General features: G+C 47.5%; 1 protein-coding gene across 3 annotated transcripts in view; it reads right to left on the minus strand.

Annotated features, from left to right (window-relative positions):
• Nucleotides 1-2,261: 2,261 nt before the first annotated feature.
• The window catches only part of CD99 (CD99 molecule (Xg blood group)), a 32,179-nt gene continuing 8,335 nt past the window's right edge, over nucleotides 2,262-26,105 (minus strand). Inside the window, exons 2-10 of one of the 3 annotated variants that reach the window (XM_028115086.2) lie at nucleotides 19,458-19,490; nucleotides 18,985-19,029; nucleotides 17,786-17,833; nucleotides 17,058-17,126; nucleotides 13,636-13,680; nucleotides 12,229-12,282; nucleotides 10,705-10,818; nucleotides 4,675-4,731; nucleotides 2,262-2,808 (exon numbers count right to left, since the gene is read on the minus strand). In XM_028115086.2, coding sequence (XP_027970887.1) covers nucleotides 2,783-2,808; nucleotides 4,675-4,731; nucleotides 10,705-10,818; nucleotides 12,229-12,282; nucleotides 13,636-13,680; nucleotides 17,058-17,126; nucleotides 17,786-17,833; nucleotides 18,985-19,029; nucleotides 19,458-19,490 — 491 coding nt within the window. In that variant the 3' untranslated portion in view covers nucleotides 2,262-2,782. Of the gene's footprint in view, nucleotides 2,809-4,674; nucleotides 4,732-7,004; nucleotides 7,328-10,704; nucleotides 10,819-12,228; nucleotides 12,283-13,635; nucleotides 13,681-17,057; nucleotides 17,130-17,785; nucleotides 17,834-18,984; nucleotides 19,030-19,457; nucleotides 19,491-26,105 lie in introns of those variants that run through there. The other 2 variants (XM_028115084.2, XM_028115087.1) reach the window with 2 other exon arrangements.

Consider the following 26,105-nt stretch of genomic DNA (forward strand, 5'->3'; position numbering starts at 1 on the left):
CCCACTCCAGGTGAAAGCTCTAAAGAGCGATATTCTCTTTTTTTATTTTTTTAGACATAAAGAAGGATATTCTCACATGATTACACATATATATTAGGGACATGGGTTGGGAATAATAGCATGATACCCTACACAGAGGGTGGGAATTGCATAGCAGAATCTCTTCCTCATCCCTATACAAACATGCATCTCTAGGGAATCAAGTATTTGAATGTAAAAAAAAAAAAACAACCATAAAAGTGTTGGAACAGAATATGAGGTTTTGGGAGAGGTTTTAAAGATTTTATTTTTAAGTAAATCTCTACACCCAACATGGGGCTTGAACTCACAACCGTGAGATCAAGAAACTCATGCTCCACCGACTGGGCCACCCATTTGCCCCCTGATGTTTAAAAGAAAAAAATGTTAGTAAGATTGATGTCTTTCTAACAGCATGCCCAGAAACCATTAAGTAATTTCACTACATAAAAATGATAAAAATGAATGGAGAAAACATCACTTCAGTTAAAAGGCTAAAAATAAAGTGAAAAAGCTTATTGGCTGCCTATTTCAGAGTCAAAAAAATGGCAGTGCCTTTAATATGTAAAGAGTTCCCATAGATCAATAACAGCAGGAACAATGAGGCATGTAAAAACGGACAAAGGCCGTATTCAGAATGGAGCGAACATGGATTTTCCACACACACATTCCCAGTCCCACCTGTGTTGAGAGAAATGTAATGGAAAACCGTTGATTCGATACCATGTTTTCAACAGGCTGGCAAGGCCCATAACGTTTGCAAGGCTATTTGAGGACAGCTGAGACATCACTGGGAACACCATAGATTTGCACAACTTTTGTGGAGGACAATTAGGCAGTGCCCATCAACAATCTCACACACACACACACACACACACACACACACACACACACACACATCCTAACAAAGCTGACTTCAGACAATAAATGTACACACACACACACTCGGACAAATGTACAATATCAGCTCATGTTGTTTGGCTAAATACATTATGACCCAGGTTTAAACCCTCTGTGTTACTGTCTCCTGCTAGCCTACATAAATTTTTCTTTTTTTCAAAGATTTTATTTATTTATTTGACAGAGAGAGACACAGCGAGAGAGGGAACACAAGCAGGGGCAGTGGGAGAGGGAGAAGCAGGCTTCCCGCCGAGCAGGGAGCCCGATGCGGGGCTCGATCCCAGGACTTTTTTAAAAAAGATTATATTTATTTATTGGTTTGTCGGAGAGAGAAAGAGAGAGAGAGAGCACAAGCAGGGGGAGCGGCAGGCAGAGAGAGAGGGAGAAGCAGACGCCCCGCTGAGCAAGGAGCCCGATGCGGGACTCAATCCCAAGACCCTGGGATCATGACCTGAGCCTAAGGCAGATGCTTAACGACTGAGCCACCGTGGCGTCCCCCTACATAAATTTTCTAATCCTGATTTCAAAACCGTGACACTAAGACTTCTTCATACAAAAACTCAGAAATAATTAAACAAAGCCATTTTTGTCAAGGAGGAAGAGTATGCTTTTGGTTCATTTCAAGTTGTTAAGAAACATAGCAGGAGCTCCTGAGCCACAAAGCAGTTTTACCCCAAAGGTAAAGCAAGCTCTCACACCAAAGCAGTTAAGACATTTTGTAAAGACATTACAGTTAACACATTTCCACAAAAAAACCCACATGGAAGAAGAGGGCAGTATCTGAATGTAGAGGAGTTTCTGATTCAGGGGAGTAGCTGAACTGAAGAGGAGTATCTGATTCAGGGGAGTATCTGGATGCAAGGAAGTATCTGATTCAAGGGAGTACCTAAATACAGAGAAGTATGTGATGCAGGGGAGTATCTGAATGCAGGGTAATATCTGATGCAGGAGGGTATCTCATGCAGGGGAGTATGTGAATGCCGGGGGACTTTCTGAGTATAGAGAAGTATCTAATGCAGAGGAATATCTGAATTATAGGAGTATCTGATGCAGGGCAGTATCTGAATGCAAGGGAGTATCTGGATTCAGGGGAGTATCTGCATGCAAAGAAGTATGCAATGCAGGGGAGTATCTGAATGCTGAGAAGTCCTTGTCCCCAATGTACTAAGACCAGTGGAGGGAAGTAGGCAGAGAAAGAAAATCCCAAAAATGCAGGGGATACACACGGGTTGATTGTTTGTCATGCAGCCCCAGAAAAGGGACCACAGGGTCCATTCCACTAGTTTCCACAGCCTTCTTTAAACTGATGTCAGCCCATGATAAAACATTTAAGTAAAAAGTACTTGGTTTCTAATTTCTTTTTTATTAGTCTGGTGTGAAAAAAAAAATACTACCCAATGAAGGACATTTGGAGGACACTAATGAAACGCTTATCTCACCATATCCGAGGGTCAGTGCCAGGGCTGGTTCTGTTTGACTCACATCTTAATTGGTAAACGGCCCAGAGTTCCGGGTGGGGAAGCTTCAGTGGGGTCGGTACTGGAATGACTTTGTGATGCACAATCGGCCTTTCACACCCCACGGGGAAACCCTTAAAGGCCATGGACAGGGGGAGCAAAATTCCCCTGTCAGGGCGCAACACTCGGCGTTAGTATCCCTTGTCTACCCAGCATGGTGCAAATGGGCACAACACATCTCAAGGTCTAAACAAAGAGTCTCAACGTGAGCACAGGCGTGGGCAGGACGGGGCTGGATTCCACCGTGGCCACCGCTACCCCGGTGCACGTGTTTCTTGGGAGGATGCAGCAGGCGAGTCTTGTCCTCCTGCTGGGAACGTCGAGGATTTGCATTTGCAGTCAAGCTCCTACTTTTCGAGAAGACTCCACTGAACTGCCAAGGACAAACAGACAAGGAAAGACTTCACAAGGCATCCCCAGCTCCCCCAAAACCCGCACGTCACCGACCGCTTCTTAAAAATTTCAGACGCAGGTGACTCCCTTGCTATAGAAGATGAATGGGCGGGCGCCTGGGTGGCTCAGTCGGTTAAGCGACTGCCTTTGGCTCAGGTCATGATCCCGGAGTCCCGGGATCGAGTCCCGCATCGGGCTCCCTGCTCGGCAGGGAGTCTGCTTCTCCCTCTGACCCTCTTCCCTCTCGCGCTCTCTATCTCTCGCGCGCTGAGAGAGCGCGAAATGCATCGCTGATTTTGCTTGCATGCAGCAAGCAAAAACTGACTCTAACCTGCTGGGGGAAAAGAATTCAACAGATTTTAGAGTCCAATCAACTCTAGCTAGGAAAAAAAAAAAACGTGCTCCAGGAAAAGTAGGAAAAAAAATAGGAGAAGGCATTTTCTCCTAGGGAAAACAAAACAAAAAAAAACATACTCCACAAAAAATATGAAAAAAAATAGAGAAGGCATTTTTTTCCTTGAAAAAAGAAACACATATTCCAGGAAAAGCAGGAAAAAAAAAAAGAAGGCATTTTCTCCTAGGGAAAAGAAAAAAATACTCCACAAAAAATAGGAAAAAAATATAGAAGGCATTTTTTTCCTAGGAAAAAAACACATACTCCAGGAAAAGCAGGAAAAAAAAAAAATAGGAGAAGGCATTTTCTCCTAGCAAAAAAAAATACTCCAGGAAAAAAAATAGAACACATTTTTTCCTAGGGAAAAAAAATACATATTTCAGGAAAAATAGGAAAAAAAAACAGGAAAAGGCATTTTCTCCTAGAAAAAAAAATACTGCAGGAAAAATAGAAAAAAAATATAGAAGGCATTTTTCCTAGGAAAAAAAGTATATATTCCAGGAAAAATACAAAAAAAAATAGGAGAAGGCATTTTCTCCTAGGGAAAAGAAAAAAAAAAACATACTCCACAAAAAATAGGAAAAAAATATAGAAGGCATTTTTTTCCTAGGAAAAAAACACATACTCCAGGAAAAGCAGGAAAAAAAAAAAAAAATAGGAGAAGGCATTTTCTCCTAGGGAAAAGAAAAAAAAAAAACTCCACAAAAAATAGGAAAAAAATATAGAAGGCATTTTTTTCCTAGGAAAAAAACACATACTCCAGGAAAAGCAAGAAAAAAAAAAATAGGAGAAGGTATTTCCTCCTAGAAAAAAAAAAGTACTTCAGGAAAAATAGGAAAAAAAATAGAAGGCATTTTTTCCTAGGTAAAAAATACATATTTCAGGAAAAATAGGAAAAAAATAGGAAAAGGCATTTTCTCCTAGAAAAAAAATACTCCAGGAAAAATAGAAAAAAAAATATAGAAGGCATTTTTTTCCTAGGGAAAAAAGTACATATTCCAGGAAAAGTAGGAAAAAAAATAGGAGAAGGCATTTTCTCTTTGAAAAGAAAATACTCCAAGAAAGATAGAAAAAACTATAGAAGGCATTTTTTCCTGGAAAAACAATGCATACTCCAGGAAAAGTAGAAAAAAATAGTAGAGGCCGTTTTTCCTAGAAAAAAAAATACATATTCCAGGAAAACTAGGAAAAAAAATATAGAAGACTTTTTTTTTGCAGAAAAAAAAATACATACTCCAGGAAAAGTAGGGGGAAAAAATAGGAGAAGACATTTTCTCCTAGGAGGATGATGCACAAGGAACCTCAAGAACGTGACACAGAGTTGTGCCTCAAGCCCCGGAGGGTTTGTACCCCATCCCCCGAACTCGTGCCGAACTCGGGAAGGAAGGGGACGCGGAGGATCCCATGCAACGCCCCGCGGGAAGACATCCGTCCCAAGGGCCCGCAACCCACCTGGTTGGTCGGCGCTGGTGCTCTGCTGGTTCTTGGTGCTGGCCTCACCTTGGTCGGCTGAAAGAAAGCACAAAAGATGCCCCAAGGGGGTGAACACAGAGAAGGCCCCCTCATGTCACCGCCAAGCGGAGTCAGCCCCCAACCCTCCTCCCCACCCGCCCAAATCAGCGGGACCTGGAGGGACGGAGACGCAGACCCACCCAGGGCAGCTCCGTCCATAGGGAATCGAAGGCTAAGGGGGCCTCCCGGGGTCCCACCGGCTTGATTTCAGGTTTTCTTGTTCTCGGTCAATTAAAAAAATTTTTTTGTTTCGAAATTTCTCTTTGGGAATGTGTCAAATAGGGATCAGAGGAGACACGACCATGGCCGCCAACCGTCCCCCCACCGAGATACACAGCGCTAGCTGATGGAATTCAAGACTGGCAAACACAGATTCACTGGCAAAAGGCATTTATTTCTCGATTACGTCGTGTAGGGGCCCCAAGTGAAGCATATCCAAGACCGTTCACAGAGCTTGAGACTTTGTGCAAAGTGCATCGCTCGGGGCGAGAATACCGTTGCAAGCAAACACACCACGCGCCTTCAACTGCAGGTCACGGAAGAACCGGTCCCGGTGGGTGAGCGAGGAATCCTACTGTCAGTCGCCCTGTCCCCACTCCCCGGCCCCAGACGCGGACCCCTGCTGGAGACCCAGAGTTGCAAGAGGACCCTGACCGCACCAGTGGCGTGTCTTCTGCTGGAAGGGGGTGGGTGGCGGTCTGGGGCACACACGGGTTTTCGAGCAGATTGCAACAGGACAGCTCATCCGGCTACATTTAAGAACAAAGGGCAACACGGACCTTTGGAACAAGGAAGCGCCGTCACGGCAATGGCCGTTTGGGGACAACACGTGGAAGGGCATGTTCCATTGTGACGCTTTTCGATGTTGGCGTCACACACTGCCAACTTTTGGAGAACCTTCCGAAGACGCCGGTGACATGGCTGCACTTTGGAGGGAGCAGGGCCCCAGAATCCACATGCACGGAGAGCAGGGTGGATGCTGCAGGGCTTCTCCCAGATCCTGCTGACCATGCTCTTTGCTGGAGCTGCACGTAGCCCTTGGTGGGGGGGGGTGACACTTAAGAGGGAGGCCAGGCCTTGTGACGATCAGGGATGCACAGCCAGATTCCCCATCTCCCAGATGCCCCGGAGACACCACGCACCCCTGACCCCTAAGGGGACACCGCGTTCCACAGGATGCACTCGGCATCCCACCCACTTCGCCCTGCCCTCCAAACAGAAAAGGGCACGCACACCACATCTCAAAATAAACCCAAGCAATGCACATGTTTTTCATCTGCACTAGGGACCATTTGTCCCTAGTAGACCCGTCATGGAAATGGCAGCTTATTGGGACTCCGTGCCTGGGGACTATTTATGTATATACACAACATGCATTTGGAGCCAAGACCGCAGCCCTGCCGGACCACCGACCAGCAGTGCCTGATTTTAGGCCACATGGAGGACTTCCTTCTTGGGGGCAGTGGGCACACACACACTGGACTCAGACCTACCCTACGCTAACTGGGGAATAAGCCTTATTTTATAAGAACCGAGAAATCTGCAGGGACATCCTCCAAAGAGCCAGGCGGAGGCCAAGGTGACCACGGAGGGGGGACCCGACCCACAAGAAAAGCATTTAGAGCAGCCATGACAGCTCACCTCCCCATTAACTACCCATGCTAACCCCCAAACCTGCCAGCAACCCAGCCCTCACATCATCACCACCCCATCCCACCCCCGGGGCCGGACATGACGCTGAACCTCGGCATGAGGTCGAGACGAGAAAAGCAATGTTTATGCCCAAGGGAAGGAGGTGGCTGAACATGCAGGGCAGGGGGTGGGGGACATCCACGGACGACTTCACATTTATGGGAAGGTCCAGGATGCGCGGATGCTCGGACAATCTCCACCCTGTTCTCGACGGACTTTAACATTCTAAGATCGTGAGATTTTTAAATGGTTCCTAAACAAGTGGATTTTTTTTTTCTTTCTTCCCCTGGAGAAGTGGGTCAAGCGGGACATTCACGTATTTTTGAAAAAAAAACAAAAAACATGGGTCAGAGAGACAGTGAGGAACTGCCTCGTGGGACACGGAGTGGGCAACGCATCAAAGAACTGCAGAAGCTGGTAAATCAGATGTTGAAAGTTGCACGGCAAAGTGAAACCCTACGACCCGGGTGGGCTTTGCCTCGGGACCCTCCGGCTGGCCCAGTTCACTGACTGGATGGACGGTCGCAAAGGGGATGAATGCATAGAAGCGCCCCCTCCCCACCCCCACCCGCCACCCAGCCCGCCACAGTTTCTTTCCCTCGGATTTAAGTTTATGAGAAAATATTTGCATTCCTCTTCCCGTCCTGAAGCTACCCGCGCGTTAATGCGACATAAGAGTATGAGCTTCCGTGCATCTGCAGGGGGAGGGTGTGGGGTGGATACACTGAATCCGGGATCTGGGAGGCATCCCCATCACCATGGCAACGGACTAGCCATAGGGAGCAGGGCAAACGCCAGGGTTTGCTTTAGACTCAGCATCTTAGCGGACGAGCACTGATCATACAGGAGCAGCTCCAGGCTCGCACACGGTTTCTTGCTCGTCCCTACATCCTCGGCTCATCTGAAACGAAAGGTCGAGAAATGGAAACAAAACAACAACACAAAAAGCAAAAAGGTAAACTTCGGAGAGGTTCAGGCGAGTCCAAAGGCCCAGGCAGCGGTCACCGGGTGTGACAAAGACACTCTTCGCGCTCGGGAAGAGAGTGGGTTTCTAGGTTTGGTTTTCTTTTTAAAGCAGCGCTGAAAGCCCAAGGTGCAACGGGCGGCCGCGGATCAGAGACGGAAGCAGACTCAAAGAGGACAGGGAGGTGGAGGTGGGCACAGACGGAAGCAGGGACGGAGGGGGAAGGCGAGGGACACACCAGCAGGTCGGCTCAGGAACGCCTCAAGCACCTACTGGAAACCGTGAGCACACGAATCAGCCGCTATGCACACGGAAGGCCAGAAAATCGTGCCCACCAAGTGACAGCCACCCAAAGCTGCGCTCTGTCCAAGCAGGTCACCATCCATGCCATTCGCTGCTCAAACCCGTCACTTGAAGCCAACACCGCAAGCCACGAACATGCACGTCGGCCACGAGCCCACGCCCAAAATGGCTCCTAACAGACCAGCGTGCACCATTTGCAAGAAAACCACATTAAACTCATCCAAACACATCCAAATGTGCAGGAATGGAGGTACACATCGGAATCTCCAGGGATAAAGGACAGATGCACCAAATTTCGTGGGCCACGGATACTGTTCCGGAACATGATACTAAAAAGCGCTTCAGTAAATGTATAGCAAAACTGCCAGTATTTGATGGATGCATCTCCGCGTTGAGAGAGCACCTACTTGATGGAGACTAACCTTCACGCACAACTCAACAGACCCTACAAAATTCAACGCGATGACGAGGTCCTGGAAAACCACCCTCTATAAAAACAACCACTCTTGTAAAACAATAGTTTTCCCCCAAAACCATGGTTTCTTCAAGCACTGGGACACGCTGTGGCCACATCCTGCTTAGGAAATGTCCAAGCTCACAGCTACACATGGGTATGCGCTTCTTTAAACCACTATCCCAACAAGAAAACCCACAAACAGTCCTGCACAGACTCCACTGAAAGGCCTAGGATGTTCATGATCCCAATGCCTGGATCCAACACTTCAATTCTATGTCTGTTCATAAAAAGGCATCACGGACACAGACACTGAGTTCATCTACCAACACAGGTCAAAAACACCAAAATGTCTCTTGGCGGACTCAGAAGAGAGACTCATTCTCCTGCGTCAGTGTCCTGCGGTTTACAGAAAAATAGCACCTAATTTTCTTTGTCTTAACACGGGGCATTTTATGGCTACAGACAAAGGCACCTAATGACTGAAGTCAGAACTACTAGCTTCCTTCCCTCGTTGCGTTTTTTTTCCCGACATTTTCTTTGTGCATCTACATCAGCGAATATCATAAACCCCATAAAAACCAGAAAGCAAATCAAGACTGTAAAGTCGACCCCAATGTTCATTTGGCTCACGCAGGATGAGAGACTGTACGGAATTCTGGGTAAATGAATTTAGCTAGCTGTTCAGGAGCATATGTTGAGTCCCAGACTGCCCCGAGCCCATTCTTCAGGAAGGATGCTGTTATTTTTTGAAATGAGGGAATTCAACTGTATCTACCTGAGGAAATTTCTGTTTTCACCCCGTTAGGAAAAAGACCAAGACCCAGGAATAGGGTACAGGGGGATGGAGAACACTTGGGTTTCCAAGTCCCTAATCCCATTCCAAGCATGGGACAATGTCAAGTCAATTAAGATTCTTGAGTCATTCCCCAAATCCCTGTGCCTTGGCATATGAATGTCAAATTGGCATCATAACATCCAAGGGGGTCATATATCCCAAACCCAAGGGGACAGAAATGCTTTGCAACTCCAGAATCTGAATGGATTTGGAAATCCAAATTGGATTTGAAAGTCACCTACAGATTTTCAGAAAATCGCTGTGCCCGGACTTGCCATGCATCCTTCCTCAGCAGGCATGCCTTCATCCTCTCCTGGCTGGGCGTCATGCTCTGAGCTGAGCCTCTTCAGAGAGGGGGGCAGAAATGAAGTCCATTTGGGCACATCCTTGACCTTGGTCATCTCTCCATTTGGGCATGTCCATGACCTCGGTCTTCTCTCCATTTGGGCACATCCTTGACCTTGGTCTTCTCTCCCTCTGGGCACGTTCTTGACCTCAGTCATCTGTCCATTTGGACATGCTGGATGCTCAACATTCAGGCAACCGAGCACGGTTTCCTGAGTGCCCCCGATGGAAGGCACCCGATCACATGTGGGAAATAGACATATTCAGGCAACCTTCCCCTTCGCTGCAAGAAGAGAGATGCCAAACAGCAGCTTATGTTAAATCTCTGAACCCACAGTCTTTTTGGGACTTTCAATTTCGGGTTACAACCAGAGTGTGTGAATCTGAAAGTCTAGAATGATGGGAGATTTAGGGTAGACTCCCTCCCTATAGTAAAATTTTGTATCACCATCTATTCAAATCTTTTGTGAATTTCCCTTGGCAGTGGTCCTTGAGGATGGAGGTCAACAGCTAAGTATGAATCTGGACTTGAAACCACAGGCAGGTTGAGAAGTTTAGACACCGTGAGGCTCCATCCGTAGCCCATAGGACTCCTAAAGCCACATCAGAGTCCACCCTTCGCGTTCATCTTGCAAGAAGGAAGGCAGGACTTCGAGCAAGCCAGAGATGCATGAATAGGAGCTATGTTCAAAATACAACTTACTGATGTCAGAGCAAATCCTATGTAATTCAGGGACTCTTTTGCCCATATGGTCCCCAAACATCCAACGATGGAGTTCCAATCCCTATGTTGGTGGATGTGACATCCTCCACATTCCCCTATAAATTTTATATCCCACCCAAAAGCCCTCCGGAGCACTTGTCAGTACGGGGTGGTACCAGAAAAGGAATCAGCTGCCCTGCCTTTAATTTTTAATTCTCTTGTTTGGAGAAAGCAATATGGCGCCCCCCACCTCCCCAGCCATTGCTCTTGCCCTAAGCGGGATGAAGATGACAGCAATTATAAATAAGGATGAATAAACATTTCCAAGAGCTAACATTTCTTCAACCAGCCTGTCAAGACTTTCACACATAACCCTATGGATCCATACAAAAGTCCTGTGGTGTGCCAATAATCACCTCCCCGCTTTAGAGACGGAAAACCCAAAGACAGGGGTGGTTAGTGACTTGCAAAATTTGCACAACTCCACACGGGCGGCGCTGGAACGGAAGCTACAAAGTCTGATTGCAGTATCCCAGCGATCTCTTGAACCATCAGCCACCTCACACGTGTCTCATGCCAAGGGGACTTCTGGATTGTTTTAGTTTTGAGAAAGCACACCTTTCAACTTAGTAAGGCATGAAGAGAAGGAAGCGGCCCCACAAAAACCTTACCATTTTCTTTGAAGCACAACTTTTTCTTCTGGTAGGCGATAAAGCTAGAGATGGCTCCGGCCACGGCCACCACAACGGCCCCGATGATGCCAGGGACTACCCCAGGGGAGTCAGCTGTGGGAAGAAGCACAGGGCACCATGACAGGGAACACTTGTGGAGAGCAGACCACACACAGGACACGTGGCTGGAGGCCCCTCCCACAGGAAAAAGATAGGATTGAGTGTCAAGACACAGGGTCCCAAGGTGTCCATGGAGGAAACCCCACTCTTGAGCCTTGCCCAACTCCCAACAATGCCTCCAATCCATTTGCATGACACGAAGGGCCAGCCATACTGCTCCCCAAAAGTCCCACCTGGAATTGGAATTCATTTGACTACACATATCACTTCCAATGCAAAACAGGTTTCAGGTGGATGACACACTCTGCCTCCTCCCATCCCTGTGGCCAGTGCAGGGGTCCTAACAGTCAAAGGTGGAAGGTCTCAGGCAAGGCAACATGGCCCACAGTGCATGGCGCCCAACTGGGACCACTCAGAGGCTGTGTGGCATCATCCTCTTCACGCATTTTCTGAAAATCAAAGCCACTGACCCCTTTTGCTACTTTCATTTGATTTACTGGAATGGAGTTTCCATGCACTATTAGTAACTCACACTACGTGCATCTGTGCCACGTGGACACCAACCAATTCTCAGCATGGCAGGTGCCCAGGACATCCCGCTCCATGAGTCAATCAAGGATGGTGTGATGGTTAACTGTGTCCACTTGACTGGGCTCAGTGGTGCCCAGATAGCTGGGAAAACATTCTTTCTGGGTATGTCCATATGGACGTTCTCAGAAAAGATTAATGTTTGTATCTACAGACTACGTGAAGCAGGTGGTCTTCACCAATGAGGATGAGCATCAACCAATCCACAGGGGGCCTGAACAGAAGAGAGCATAGGCATGGGACATCCATCTTCATCTGCCCTTGTGCGTAAGCACTCCTAGTTCTCGGGATCTGAGACTCAGGTGGGGACTTGCACTCCCAGCTTTCCTGGTTCCCAGTCCTTTGGACTGGGACTGAACCACACCAGTGCCTCTCCTGGTCCTCCAGCTAGCAGTCAGCAGATCATGGGACTTCTCAGCATCCATAATCATGTGGGACAATTCCTTATAATCAATCTCTTTCTGTATATCTACACTTACATCTGTATGTAGATAGATCCCAATGGTTCTGTTTCTCTGGGGAACCCCAGGTAATATGGATGGTATTCCTTCTTAGGACACTGTGGGAAGATGAGTAAACTTAACCTGTGGGTCACATCAGCACCCCCTTGCTGAGTCTATTAAAGATGTTCAACCAGCTACTTCAGCAGAGCACTTGGGACATGCACGGCGCAAAGCAATCGCACTTTGATGCTTCAGGCCATTGTCTTTAGGATGACAGAGCCAACACTGTAGGTTTGATCTTGACGGCTGCATTCCACTTCCTCTCAACAGTGCACATAAGAAACCCAAGACATCAGAAACCATGGGTACGTACCCTGCGCCCCCCCATCAGGCTTTTGGCTTCCTCCATCACCACCGCCACCACCTCCTGCAAGGGACAAACAGGCTTGCAAACAAGTTGCATCGGGAAGAGTTTTGGTAAAGAAAATCTCATCCCAAAGATCAACGACTGGGATCCTGAGTTGTAAAAGAACTCACAGAGTCCTTTCCCTTTGTTGAGTCCCTGCTTTGCTAAACATATCACTGGACTTGCCCTCATATGCCTGACACCCAGGCTCAGCTCCTGACTCCAACCATTCCTCCCATGGTGGGCTGCAGGTGAGCCAGTAAGTCCTGGGTGCCTCACGGATTCTGACCCCTCTTGCTGGGCGTGGGAAGAATCCCAGCCAGGGCCCTGGAGCCCACCTGAGACCGGGCCCATGGCTATGGGGTGATCCAAGGCACATTCCTGTTGAATCCCAGGATATGTACCTGTGACTCACCCTTGAATAACTCAGGAGGATTAGGGGATCCAACCCCCTGTACAGTCGAAAATCCGTATACGACTTTTGATTCCCCCAAAACGTATTTACTAATAGCCTATCATTGACTGGAAGGCTTACTGATAACATAAACAGTCAATGACATATACATTGTATGTTCTGGCTATTATATACTATAGTCTTACAATAAAGTAAGCTAGGGAAAAGAACACGCAATTAAGAAAATCATAAAAAAAAAAAGAAAGAAAATCATAAGGGAGACAAAGTACATTTACAGGACTATATTGTATTTATCAAAATAAATGGACCCATGTGGACCAAACCTGTGTTGGTCAAGGGTCAACTGTAAGTATACGTGAAGACAAACTACATGTAAATATAATAAATCTTAATATATACTAACTACTATAAACACATATACCTTTATATCTATTGTATACTCAAATTTTTATTTATTTATCCAAGATATATTATATCTAAGTACTGCTTTGGACCCTACTCTAACCTCAGATTTTAAAGAGACAGGTGGAAAATCTGCATTTCAAATTGTAATGCTGCCAACGAGGGTCACATGACTTCATGCTCATTTCTACGTTCATTAAGTAACAGAACACATGTCATTGGTGACACCCAATAGTCATCCAAAAAAGAAAAAAGAAAAACTAACAGGTGATTGGGGAGTTCAGGCGATGTCTGAGAAGTGCCCGATCACCTGGCCTCCAGCCCCATGCACATGGCCGATAGATAGCTCCCTGAGCCATTAACACAGCTCCCAGGGAGCAGCCTTGGTGGGGCAGGTCTTACCGGCCACGTCCTTGATGCATCTACAAATGGCAGAGGTGGGAAGAGATTTCCAAGCAGCTGACTGTGATTTCCCCGAGGGTAAGACTGTAGACCCTCACGTCACCGTGTACAGCAGGTGGGTGACAGAGAGAAAAGAGAAGAAGTCTTAACTCTACCTCCATCTGAAGCTCCATCGATGAGATCGGAATCTGAAAAACCCCCTAGGAGACAGAAACACAGTGTCATCCGCCATATTGGGACTGTCAGGGAGGTCTCGATGTCTTGGAATGAAGGAAAACACCACTAGAATCAAAAGCAGATCTGAGGCACAGGGAATCCAACAAGGGTTCTACTTTATAGAAGAAATCTCTCAAATATGCAATGACAATTGAATTCCCAATTCTATTTTAAAACTCCTAAAATTCGTCTTACCAAAAACTCTGCTAGGAAACCTGAAAAAGATACCAAGAGAAATGGAAAGCATATACCAATCTTTTGGATGAATATAAATAAGATAATCCCAAAGGGATCTGTCTGGTATAGATTCAGGGGACTAATGGCCCCAGGTTTTAGTTCTCCCCATTATGGGTGGCATGTTCTGCCCACCTCTTGACTGTGGACCCGGCCACATGACTTACTTTGGGCAATGGTAAGTTGGCAAAATGGGAGCCGGGTCAATATTTTAAAATAGGGGTTGATGCTCTTGCCGCTTGAGAGGGGTTCATAAAACCTAGTGGCAGGGTGTGGGAGACACATAAGGGAAACCTCAGTCATCCCAGCTGAGGTCTCCCAGACAAGCCAACACCAGAAGACCCACCAGCTGACCACAGACGTGACAGCCATGCAGAGATCGGCCAAGCCTGGTGCAGACTCGTGACACATAACCCATTTTTCAAAGATTTTATTTATGTGTTTTAGAGATTGAAAGAACGGGGGGGTGTTGCAGAGGGGGAAGTCTCAGGCAGACTCTATGTTGAGTGCCAGCCAGATGTGAGGCTCGATCTCATGACCCTGGGGATCACAACCTGAGCCAAAACCAAAAGTCAGATGCTCAACTGACTAAGCCATCCAGGCACCCCGAGACATAACAATTAAAAAAATTTTAAACCACACTGGGTTTGGGCATAGTTTGTTATGCAGCCTTCGCTACCTAATACATGTCAGATTTAACCCATCAGTTTAACAAAACCTATCATGACCAAGTACGGTTTATTCCAGGAAGTCAAGGACGTAATGTGTAGAAAGACATCCTTCAATATACCTTGTCATATTCACAGGTTAAAAGAAAACTAAATGCTCATATGCATTGATAAGCACATGCACTTGATGAAATTTAATATGGGTTTTCTAGCCAAGGCAAAATGATTCAAATACAATAAAACTGGAAAGAGAAACTAGAAACATAAAAATATATACACATTTGATTTAAAAATCATTTGCTAATACTGTGATAGTCTTTTCATAAAAGCTAAACAATGAAGGCAAAATTATTAACAGGTAATAAGGATTCATCATTAAGTGGCCAGTGAGGAAAGATGTACAAAATTCCTTTCTGTATCACAGAAATAAGCAGAAAAATAATGGGCATAAAATGTATTCACAGAAACAAACATTAATAGGGAAAAGCAATTTAGAAATAACGTTTATAGGAACAACAAGAAAAAAGGACAGAAAACTGAACGCAAAGCAAAAAGCTCAATTTTGCAAATGGTCGGCACTCTTCAAATCGATTTCTCGTTGGAAACCTTTCAAATGACAATAAAAGGACGGTTTTCTTTCTCCCAAGAGGGATGAGAGACAATGACTAAGTGAGTGTTAAATTAAAAGGAAAAAAACAGAGAGCTGCAAAAACGCAGGGAAGCCATTCAAACATCAAAGACCCCACGGGGAGAAACACATACCCATATGCACACAGATTTAAAGACTCACTTGCCAAAAAAGCACTGGGAAAAATACCCAAAGGCTAAAATAAGGGGGGAAATGTTTTCATAATAAATGGCTGAAAAGAGTATCCGTAAGTGGATGAAATGGGTTTCTCGATCAGGAAGGACATACCAGTTACCCTCGAACGTAACCCACAACCAGAGACACAAGCAAGCAACGCACACAAGAGAAACTGTACGTGGCCAACTGACACTCCAAATTTATCTCCTTTAATTTCCTAAATAAAGACGTGAAATTAGGACCAAGGGCTGTGTAACCTTGCATAGGATACATCCGGCAAACTTTTCCAGGTGATAACAACCAGTCTCAGGAACGGTGTGCAGGAGACATGCACATTTGCACCAACAGCTGGACTGGGATGCACTGGTATAATTTTGACAGCAATTAAAAAAAATGTCAGGGGCGCCTGGGTGGCTCAGTCGTTAATCGCCTGCCTTCGGCTCTGGTCATGATCCCAGGATCCTGGGATCGAGCCCCGCATCGGGCTCCCCGCTCCGCGGGAAGCCTGCCTCTTCCTCTTCCACTCCCCCTGCTTGTGTTCCCTCTCTCGCTGTCTGTCTCTCTCTCTGTCGAATAAATAAATAAAATCTTTAAAAAAAAAAAAATGTCGAAAACCACAGCACACACGGACCTAAACAGTTTGAATCCCACCATCTCTTTTAAGGAATAAGAAAAGAAAGGTATGAAGGCGTCCTCAGTTTGCTTTCTGAATCATATTTCTCCAGCATCAGAAGACACAGCACTTTCGACGTTAAGGATGTTGCAACGGAATGGGTGCCATGAAAAGGCACACAATAAAAACAACCAAACGGAATGAAAAAAAATGCTTATGAAATATTAATAAGCACAACATGAGGTAAGGAAGAGTATGAACAGAAGACTGACATCGGGTCTTAGAATTCTATTCATTTAAATTCACGTCTAAAGCACTAGGGAAGGCAACCGCCAAAATGTTGACGGTGGCACAATATGGAGACTATTTATGTTTTTATGTGTTAAAAATTAAACAAATCTGAAGCAAGAAACCCACTCAGAATCTGAAGTCTTCACACAGTCGTCCAATTCAGAAAACAGGTGCTAGTCGGATTATTCTAAATATACTGGAATGTGTCAGAAAAAGGAAAAAGGCTGAAAATCCAATAGCTTCTCCAGCAGGAAACCAAAAGCTGATACTTTTGTCCAAATCCATTCTATACATTTAGGGGCGCCTGCGTGGCTCAGTCGGTTGGGCATCTCTTGATTTCAGCTCAGGTCACGATCTGGGGGTCATAGGATGGAGCCCCATGTTGGACTCTGAGCTCAGCACGGAGTGTGCTTGGGATTCTCCCTCTCCCTCTGCCCCACCCCCTTCTCGCATTCTCTCTCTCCCCATCAAAAAAAAAAACGTAATTAAAAAAAATAAGTGAAATCTTCCATTGCGTTTTTGAAAGGTCCACAAAACCTTGGAAGTCAACCCCAGCCAACCAAAAGTCAAATCCAAACCGAAAATATCGTTTCGAAAACTCATTTCCCACTCCTGGAAAACCGGAATGACCTTGCACTAAAGAGACCCCAGGAAGCCCACGCTAATCTGAAATGACCTGTTCTCGGCCGACAGGGAGACCACCGCTCTCTGAGAAACCCACAGCACCCCTGCAGGGGACGGGGGTCTTACCAGAAGATCCAGGCTGGTTGGGGTTCGGATGAGGCTTCGGTTTGGGTGGTTTAGGTGGCACTGGGTCGTCTGCTGGTAAAACATAAGTGTTGCGTTTGTGAGCAGTCAGCAAAAAAAACCCCAAAACCAAAAAAACAAAACACATCACTTTGCCTACAGATGGTTTTCCAAACAGCTGGAAAGTGGAGTGTATCCTTTCTCATGGTGGGGACCCGCAAACACAGCCACCTGCCCATTTCTTTCCATCATCATCCAGCTGCCCTACTTACCTTGAAGAGAACTGAACAGTTCCAATAGTTCCGTAAATTTCCGTTAGAAACTAAAGCAGGTGCCTGGACCAGCTAACAGAATTCGTGGGACCCAGTGCGACATGAAAATGCAGGGCCCCTCGTTCAAACCACATTGAGAATTTCAATATGGCGGCAACAAACCATCCCAGCGAGGGTGGGGCTCCTGGTGAATGAGTGCACCGGTCACACGCCCGGGGTAAGGGTGCTCACATCAACCTTATGCCATTCCAAACGATGCTCGCCCGTTTTTTAAAATAGAAGCAAAAGCACACGGGTGAAAACTAGAAACCCAACAAGGGCCAATAGCAATACGCCATTCTCTCTCTGTCTGTGGTAACAGCTAGTTCTGACTTGAGAGGGACAAGACTCTTGGGAACGATGATAATTTGGTGATCCTAAGCAAGTCAGCCACCCAGGAGAATTCCCGAAGGTACTCACTCTTTCCTCCCCCACCGATGGCATCTTCCAGACTGAACCCATCATCGTCTGCAAGGGAAACAGGCCATTAATACCGAGGATCCAGGAAGGAATTCAGCTCCCTAAACACACGGAGGAATCCCTGCGTCTCCACCTCCCCAAACACGTCTGCAAATACCAGTCTGACCAGGTCTGAACAGAAGAGCCAAATTCCTCACCTCTCAGAGGAAAGGAGCAAGACACAAAACAAAACCCACAAAATGGAACGTACCAATCAATGGCGCCACGCGGGCCAAGCTGGGATTCCAACTCTGCCCGCCGAGAATCCCCTCCCGTCCGAAACCACCCCTCCCGCGTGGCCAGCGCCCTCTGTAAGGCAGACACAACGCGGTGGGTGCAGATACGAGGCACGGGATTTGCGCGGGCATGCACCAACACTGGGGTTCCCTCAACGCAATGACGGGACCCTTCCTGGTGGCATCACGGGTTGCCTTGGTTTTATGAACCCTTTCCAAGTTCCAGCTACGTCTAGGGATGTTGGCGGATCTGCCCAACGCAAGGCACCGAACTACCGTGAAAATTCAGGTTTTCAATAATCTCTTATCCAGCATCCTCTGCACGTCTGTGGTGCGCAGGGACGTGGATCTGAACACAGCAGGTGCTATGTGTTCACTCCTGACGGGACGTTCTGGCTGCAGTGCCCTGTTCTCAAACAAACCTAGTCAATTAAAAACAAATTAAAAAAAGAGTCAACAGTGGTAAGACCTCCATGATTTTGGCATCAGTTTTTGCCTGGGTGGCTCAGGAGCAACGGATCAGACCCTTGTTCCCGATTCCCGACTTTCCTTTGAAAGGAACCCCCACCAAGAACGGGAGGGTGTGTCCTAGCGGCTGGAGACTGGGTTCACTCACGGGTTCTACGGGCATCTCAGCCCCCAAAATTGCTTCTCCTAGGCAACGCACATCCAAAAGCAGAGCAAAAGCATCCAGACGCGCTGTCCAAGCAACCCGAAAGCATCCCCGAGACACATCAGCCCCCGGTCTTGCCCAAAAAACATGGCACCCTGCAGCCAACGTTGGCAACATCGTTCCAGTAGGAACCAGTCTGCGTCCAGAGCCCCCGAAACCACTCGTCTCTATCTCGACCAGCTCTTGGGGTGAGCGGGAGGGCGCGCGTGGTGGGGATCTCTCCTGTAGGCATCGGCCTGTTTGCTTCTTACCAGAGCTGGGTCTCTTGGGGGTTGCCGTGGGCTTCTTGTCGTCCTCTACAGAGAAGAGACACTGAATCAGCAAGACCTGAAGGTAGAAAACTGTGCCAAGTCTCGACGATGCTCCATGAGCTTTAAAAAAAGTCAGAAAATGTCCAAAGCACCCCTCCCCCTGATAGCTCAGGCAGCAGCCGGGGGTCAGAGCGTGAATTCTGAGCCCACCAGGACCGCCACGGACAGGTGCACAGGCTGGTGTTGGCCACGGCATGTGCTGAGACCAAGAGCATGGGGGTCCTCCCACTGGGAGAGTTTACTTCCCCTACCCAGAGCGTCTGGCTTTTCCTCCTCCTGCGTGAGTCCCTTTACCCCGGTACATGCTTCGATATACTTACCGTGTTCAGACAAAACACTCATTGTCCGTTTTAAGTCAAAATTTTACTATTACATCTGTCACCTTATAGATATTAAATTTCAAGAGGACTCACCACCGAGGGCATCCGACAAATCGAAATCTTGGCCTATGAGGACAAAGAATCTGGTTAGAAATCGGGGAAATAAAAACATAAAAATTAAGAAGACAGTACAAAAGAAAGGGGGGGGGGTCCTGAAATTTTTCTGGATTGCGTGATGTTTGCAACAGTTAGCCACTCTTTAAAACGTATAACGGAGGCGGAACTTCTCATCTCTTCACCACGCTCACGTTTACGCCGAAACGTTAGATGATAGTTTACGTTCGAAACGGCTGGTGATCTTAAAATTTAGTAGCTGTTACAGCAGTAGGAAAACACGGTAATTTTGCCCGTGCATCATTTATGAATAGCAGACCCTCTGCAAAAATGACTAATAATTTCCCGTATGTGACGGAAAACACAGACGGACAGAAAAAAAATCCCCTTTTATGCCCAACTTCTCTGACTACACAGCCAACCTGCATCGCTCGCAGAATCACTAGACAACCCCAGAAAACACAGAAATTGTTTTTTGACCTCTTGGGATCGCAGAGAATGGGGAATCTGCGGAGCTTTTCCTTGTTTTTCTCCCCGGTCCCGAGTGTTTTTATTGAAAGCATTTCCGTGCTGTTGCCTAGTGCCCACTTCGGATGGGCTGCAGAAAAGGCAGCATAAGGACATTTTGGAGAAGCCCGCGTGGACTGTCTGGGCAGCTGTGAGGGGACTGAGCGCAGGTCGGACAGTGACTGGAGGGTCCAGCAGCTGAGGGGAACGTCTGCACCACCTCAGGAAGTGCCGGGTGTTTAACGCTCTCCAAACATGCGTGAGAGCCGCCTCCATGTGGGCATGTGCTCAGTTGTACGGGACGCCTCAGACAGGCGGCGTTCTATTATTGTGTCCTTTCTCGCGTGTGCGTGGGGCATGCACGTGCGTGTGTCCATATATGTAGGTGTGTGTGGGTGTGGTTTGTGTGTGTGGATGTGGACATGTGTGCGTGGTTTGCATGTGGGCACGTGTGTGTGTGTGTGCTGCTTGTGTGTGTGCATATTTTGTAGGTTGTCTGCGGTCTGTGTATATGACTACGTGTATGTATCTGTCTACTTCGGGTGTGTATATTGGTCTCTGTGTGCACGGGTGCGCGTGTGTGTTTCTACGTGTGTACTAGGAACATGCCGACAGAAGCAGGTGGTCTCGGGCACAACATACACGGGACCCCCAATAGCACCACAGTGGGGCCATACTCACCATCTCAGACCCTGGAGTGACGGTGTCTACACCCACGTGGTCCAGACCCAACAAATGCAATTATACCTCCTTCTGCACACGGCAGGTTTCCCTGAGGCAGCAGGTGGGGATTTCACCAACGCCGAAGACCCCACTGAGCATGTGCATTAACACGCATGCGTATACACATCTGCGGTCATGTGTATTTACACAGAAATCCACACCTGTCCACTCCCCCCGCACACACTTCACCTGAAATCACCATGCCGAGGCTTAGTCAGACATCCGCCTTCCCTCGCCCTGGGGAGGACTTCTAGCTCCAAGGGCACATGGCCTGACACAGATGGATTCCAAGAGGGGATGATGCCATGCTCGGGAGGAAAGGGGGACACTTAGAAAGGAGAAGCAGACAGGGCTCTTTGGGATGCTCAAAAACCAACAGCGACACACGTGAACGTAAATAGTGACTTTCCCGTGTGACGCTCCCAATTCCTGAGATTTCTGCCTGATGAGAGACGGTGATGGATAGAACCCGCAGGAAACCAAACAAAAGAGAAGACTCTGTACTGACTCACGTATGTGTGTGTATGCGTGTGCACTGCATGTTAGCAGGTGTCTGTGTGCACGTGGGCGTGTGTCTGTGTGCACGTGGGCGTGTCTGTGTGCACATGGGCGTGTGTGTGTGTGCACCAGAACCACTGACCAGGACCTCACTCTCCCTAAGACCATTCCTCTCCTGCCCCGCCTTCCTTTCTACTGCTGTGAGGAGGTCATGGGTCCCCTACACGCCCCTTCCATTGACCCCCACATGGTCCCCACACAAACCTAGTAGGAGCAGACCAAGCAGGGACGGGGGCAGGCTCTCCAAACACCCTGCAGCCCCCGACACCCCCAGGCTGCCCTGTCTGCTGGGGATCTCGTCCAGGGCTCTCTGCTTCAGACCACGGCCAAGGTTCCCATCCAGTCACTAAAACCAACCCCAGAGCCCCACTGCCCCCAGGACCCCAAGTTCACTCAAGGGCAAGTCCGACAGTGGATGGGCATAGGAAGAATACCCACTTTGCAGCCTCCTCCCCAACCCCCCCGCGTGCCCCAAGAGAACGCACTCAGCCCCGGAGCGAGAGCTTGGCTTCCAGCCCGACCTCTGGGCTGGAACCCCTGCAACACTGCCATGGGCTGAGGACACCGCACAAGACTCCCAAGCTTTCAGCTGAGACCACGTCACCCTGGATGCTGTGTCTCAGGGCTCTCCCTGACCTCTGCCCCCTGGGGACGCTGCTTCCTGGTCACAAAGCCACACCCTCACCAGAGACGACAGAATCCAGGGGACTACTCCCCCCCCCAAAAAAGGGAGTGCTTCCCACACACAGCTGCCCAGAAATTCTGGGGCATGGAAGGGCCAGCTCCCACATAACTCAATCATGGACACGAATCTCTCCCCACCCAGCCCATTGTGCAGATACATTCCGAGATTGTGCTGATGTTTGCAAAAGGGATGCACACACATCACCACCAGCTGAAACCCCCACAGGAACATTCAGGAAATGCAATGATTCAACAGCCAGCAGCACTGACCAGCAATAACCCCTCCCAAACTACTTCTAACCTAATCTAGTCTATTCATCTACACAACTGGTCTACCAGGTCGAAGCCAACACTGCTGATTCTGTGTCATCATCACGGGCGACCACATCAGGGAGCTGCCGTGTCCCAGGAGAAACTCTCCCATGCCGACCCCTCCCCACACTGCCTCCCGGGGCCAACAGCACCAAACGGGGCTGCCACCACCTGGACCGGGAGCCTGGGCCCCGTGTCCAACGTTCAAGGCATGTAGCTCCTTGGTCTCCGCTACAAGCAGACCACTGTGCATGGCAGCCTGTCCAGCGCTGTGGGCTCCAGCACCCCTCAAAGCTGCAGATGTTGTGGGGAACTCAGGGGTGAGTCACGCAGGGCGAGGCTGCCCCTGGCCGGACGGAGAGAAACATGAGTCACCCTGATGGCACCACGCCTCCAGCAGCCCCTCCCGCCCTGTATCAGCCAGTCACGTGGGAACACGGGATGAGCCACGTGCAGTCCCTAAAAACTCCCGTGGGTGTGTGGGCAGCTTCTCCTGAGTGCAGATGCAACCCTGCCTGGATCTCCATCCGCCCCAGACCTCCATCCCCCCTGGACCTCCATCTCCCCTGCGTCTCCATTCCGCCAACCCAGCCAGAATCGGGTTTCTCTGAAATTCTATCACAATGGTGGAGCATTGCAGAAATATAAAACAGGACGGGATATGCATAATACTAAATGACAGAAATGACAAGTGACAGGATTCATACAGGGAACTTATAAATTATAGGAATACATAGTAGAAATAATTTATAGATGTAAATCCAGAATAAATTGTGTATATTTACATATATACAATATAGAACTCTATATAGAATATGGAATAAATTATAGATATATATTTAAAATAACATATATTTACAGATAAAGAATATAAAATTCTATAGAGAATATGGAATAAGTTATAGATAAATATTTAGAATGAATTATACACATTTACATATATACAGAATATAGAATTCTATGTAGACTATGGAATAAATTATAGGCAAATACTTAGAATAAATTCTATATATTTAAATATATAGAATATAAAATTGTACATAGAATATGGAATGAATTATAGGCATGGATTTGGAATAAATAATATATATTTACATATATAGAATACAGAATAAATAATGTAAATTTAGAATAAATTACATATACAATAATGTTATATAATAGTTATATAATGTTATAATAATAAATGATAAAAATTGCAAATTATATAACTTATACACAGACTTTATAAAATCTATAGATAAATTATATTAAAAGTAGAAGTAATTTATAGAAATAAAATTGCAATAGGAACAACATATATTGATGATGAATTATAGAAACTGTAAATTATGTAGCTTATAATTATACACAGAACTTTTAAATTATAAAAATACATACATGATAAAACAGAACAAGTTATAGAAGTAAAATCAGAATAGAAATGAAATGTAATTATAAGAGATTATAGAAATTACAAATTATGAAATGTATAATTTATACACATATAAACTTATAGACCCTATAAACGAGACAGAAATAAGTCACAGGACGAAAATATGATTATTTGTAATAAAGTACAGACGTTCGTTAAACATACTTACACATTATAATTTATACAGAGCTTATAAGCCATATAAACATATGAATAGAATACAATTACAGAAATACAATGAGAATAAAAACCAACAACGACACGCATTCCCAATAAATTATACAAAGTGCAAATCTTATAATTTGTTCACAGGGTCTGTAAGTCGTGGAGACAAATACACACATAAATAAAATAAATTAGGGAAAGACGAGAGGAGAAATACCGAGGAGGCAGTGAGTGGACTGCTCACATTTCCAGATATTTTTTCGTAGGAGTAACGGGACATCAAACGTCGGCAAGACCTCCGGGGTGACTCGCTTCAGAAATACCTCTGTGCTCTTTGCAGACACTTCATTGAACGTTCTCCCTTACAGATTTCGAGATTTATCGATTTTAGAGACAGAGAGAGAGAGCACGAGCAGGAGGGGCAGAGGGAGAGGGAGAGAGAATCTCAAGCAGACGCGGGACTCGATGCCACGACCCTGAGATCACAACCTGAGCCGAAACCAGGAGTCTGATGCTAAACCGGCTTTGCCACCCAGGCGCCCCTGCATTCCTCGGGTTTTTTTGAGTCCTCAAGGCTTTGGGAGTGTGCTGGCCCCAGGTCCAGCTCCCCAAAGACACCCGACATCATGACAACGGATGAACAGGCTGTGCACAAAAATGCACTCGGCGGCTCAGCGACAGACGGGCTAGGAAGACCAAGGTGGAGCCAAGCTGGAGAGCTGCACGCACGTGTGGGTAAACACACGGCACGGCGGTCGCCCAGCCCCGGGGGCGCATTCTTGGCTACACAGAGGAGCCAAGCTCAGGGCCACGGCGGTTTTGGGCGTCATGACACCCTGACGGCTCACGTCAACTCTGTTCCATACTTCAATCCCACGCGGGTTGTCGACCTGGCCCAGATTCCGCGTGTGCCTGCAGGTGAAAAGCAGCTGGTCCGGTTCATCCTCCCCGGGACGAAGGCGCTTCGGGGCTGGGATGGGCCGGGTCCTTTCATGCTAAGTTTACTACGTGGTGGAGGAGGAGGGGAGAGGTCTTTCTCACCGTCACTCTGGGGACAGCCCTGGTAGGTATGTCAAGTTGTGCACAAACCCTGGGAATCTGGTAAGGCCGTGGGCAGGGTGTTGGGGACCATCACGGTCCCCTGGGGTCCCTGTGCCAACGCATTCCTGATAGACCAGGCTGCCATCCGTGCACCTGCCTTTCTATTACCCTCTGGCCGGGACCCTCGGCTGTCTGCCCGTTGCTGCAGGGGCTCCTTCCAGGCCCCCTGGAGACAGGCAGTCTCTCCCCTACGGGAAGCCAGAGCATTGCTCCTCAAAGGGCGAGCTCCAAAACCAGACTAGAAGCCCCCACTCCAACCCCAGCTGCAGGGGGCTGCTCCCAGGCCCCCGGGGGCATCCAGTCTCTCCCCTACGGGAAGCCAAGGCATTGTTCCCCAAGGCATGAGCCCCAAAACCAGACTAGAAGCCCCCACTCCAACCCTAGCACCTCCCCAACTGTGTTCCCTTCACACCAGTCCCCTCCCTGCCCACCTGGGCTGGCCCCAGATGACCCATCAGACTGTCCCAAACTTTGTCAGCTCATGGAGCCCTTTGTGGCTCTGGAAACTGGCCCAAGGTCGCCAAGCAGACTCAACCGTTCTGTTTATTAATTACAGTCAATTCTCATGCGTCATGGAAGTTACGTTCTATAAACTGTTGGGAGTGCTGAGTGCACGGATACTCCATCTTCGCTCCTAGGGGTGGATGCCGTTAGGATCCCACAGCCTTGAGTCACGTGTTCGCCAGAGAGTCAACGCATGACCTTGTTTTCTGCATGTTTCTGCTTAAACAGAACTTACTGGGTCTGTGTTATTTATTCGTCAGCATTGCCAAGCACAGGACACAAACATGCAAAAGATGTGCCCCTGCACAGAGCATGAAAAGGACACTTGTTGACACCCTGGAGGCTGGACGGTGACTCAGATACTCTGCACTTCTGCGCCCGTCCCTGAACACAGGCGGTGTTCATCTGGGAGTTCCAAATAGCACGCGGGCGAATGCACAAATAGGGGACCCGTGAATATGAAGGAATCGCCGTACTTCAGTTCAAACAACGTACCCGCAGGAGTTCCTGCAGTGTCTGACACGTGGTTGTGTGCTCCTCAAAACTTTAAATCTTACCGCCCCCGCAACAAACCCGGACAGCACATTGTGTCCTGGAGTGGGAACCACACACTTAGGGCACCTAGAGCTTTGCTTCGGATCCTCTCCTTGCCCACACCA

Source organism: Eumetopias jubatus, unplaced genomic scaffold (assembly GCF_037043125.1).
Source record: "Eumetopias jubatus isolate StellerSeaLion01/CBP00866 unplaced genomic scaffold, mEumJub1_p1.0 scaffold_11, whole genome shotgun sequence".
NCBI lineage: Eukaryota > Metazoa > Chordata > Mammalia > Carnivora > Otariidae > Eumetopias > Eumetopias jubatus.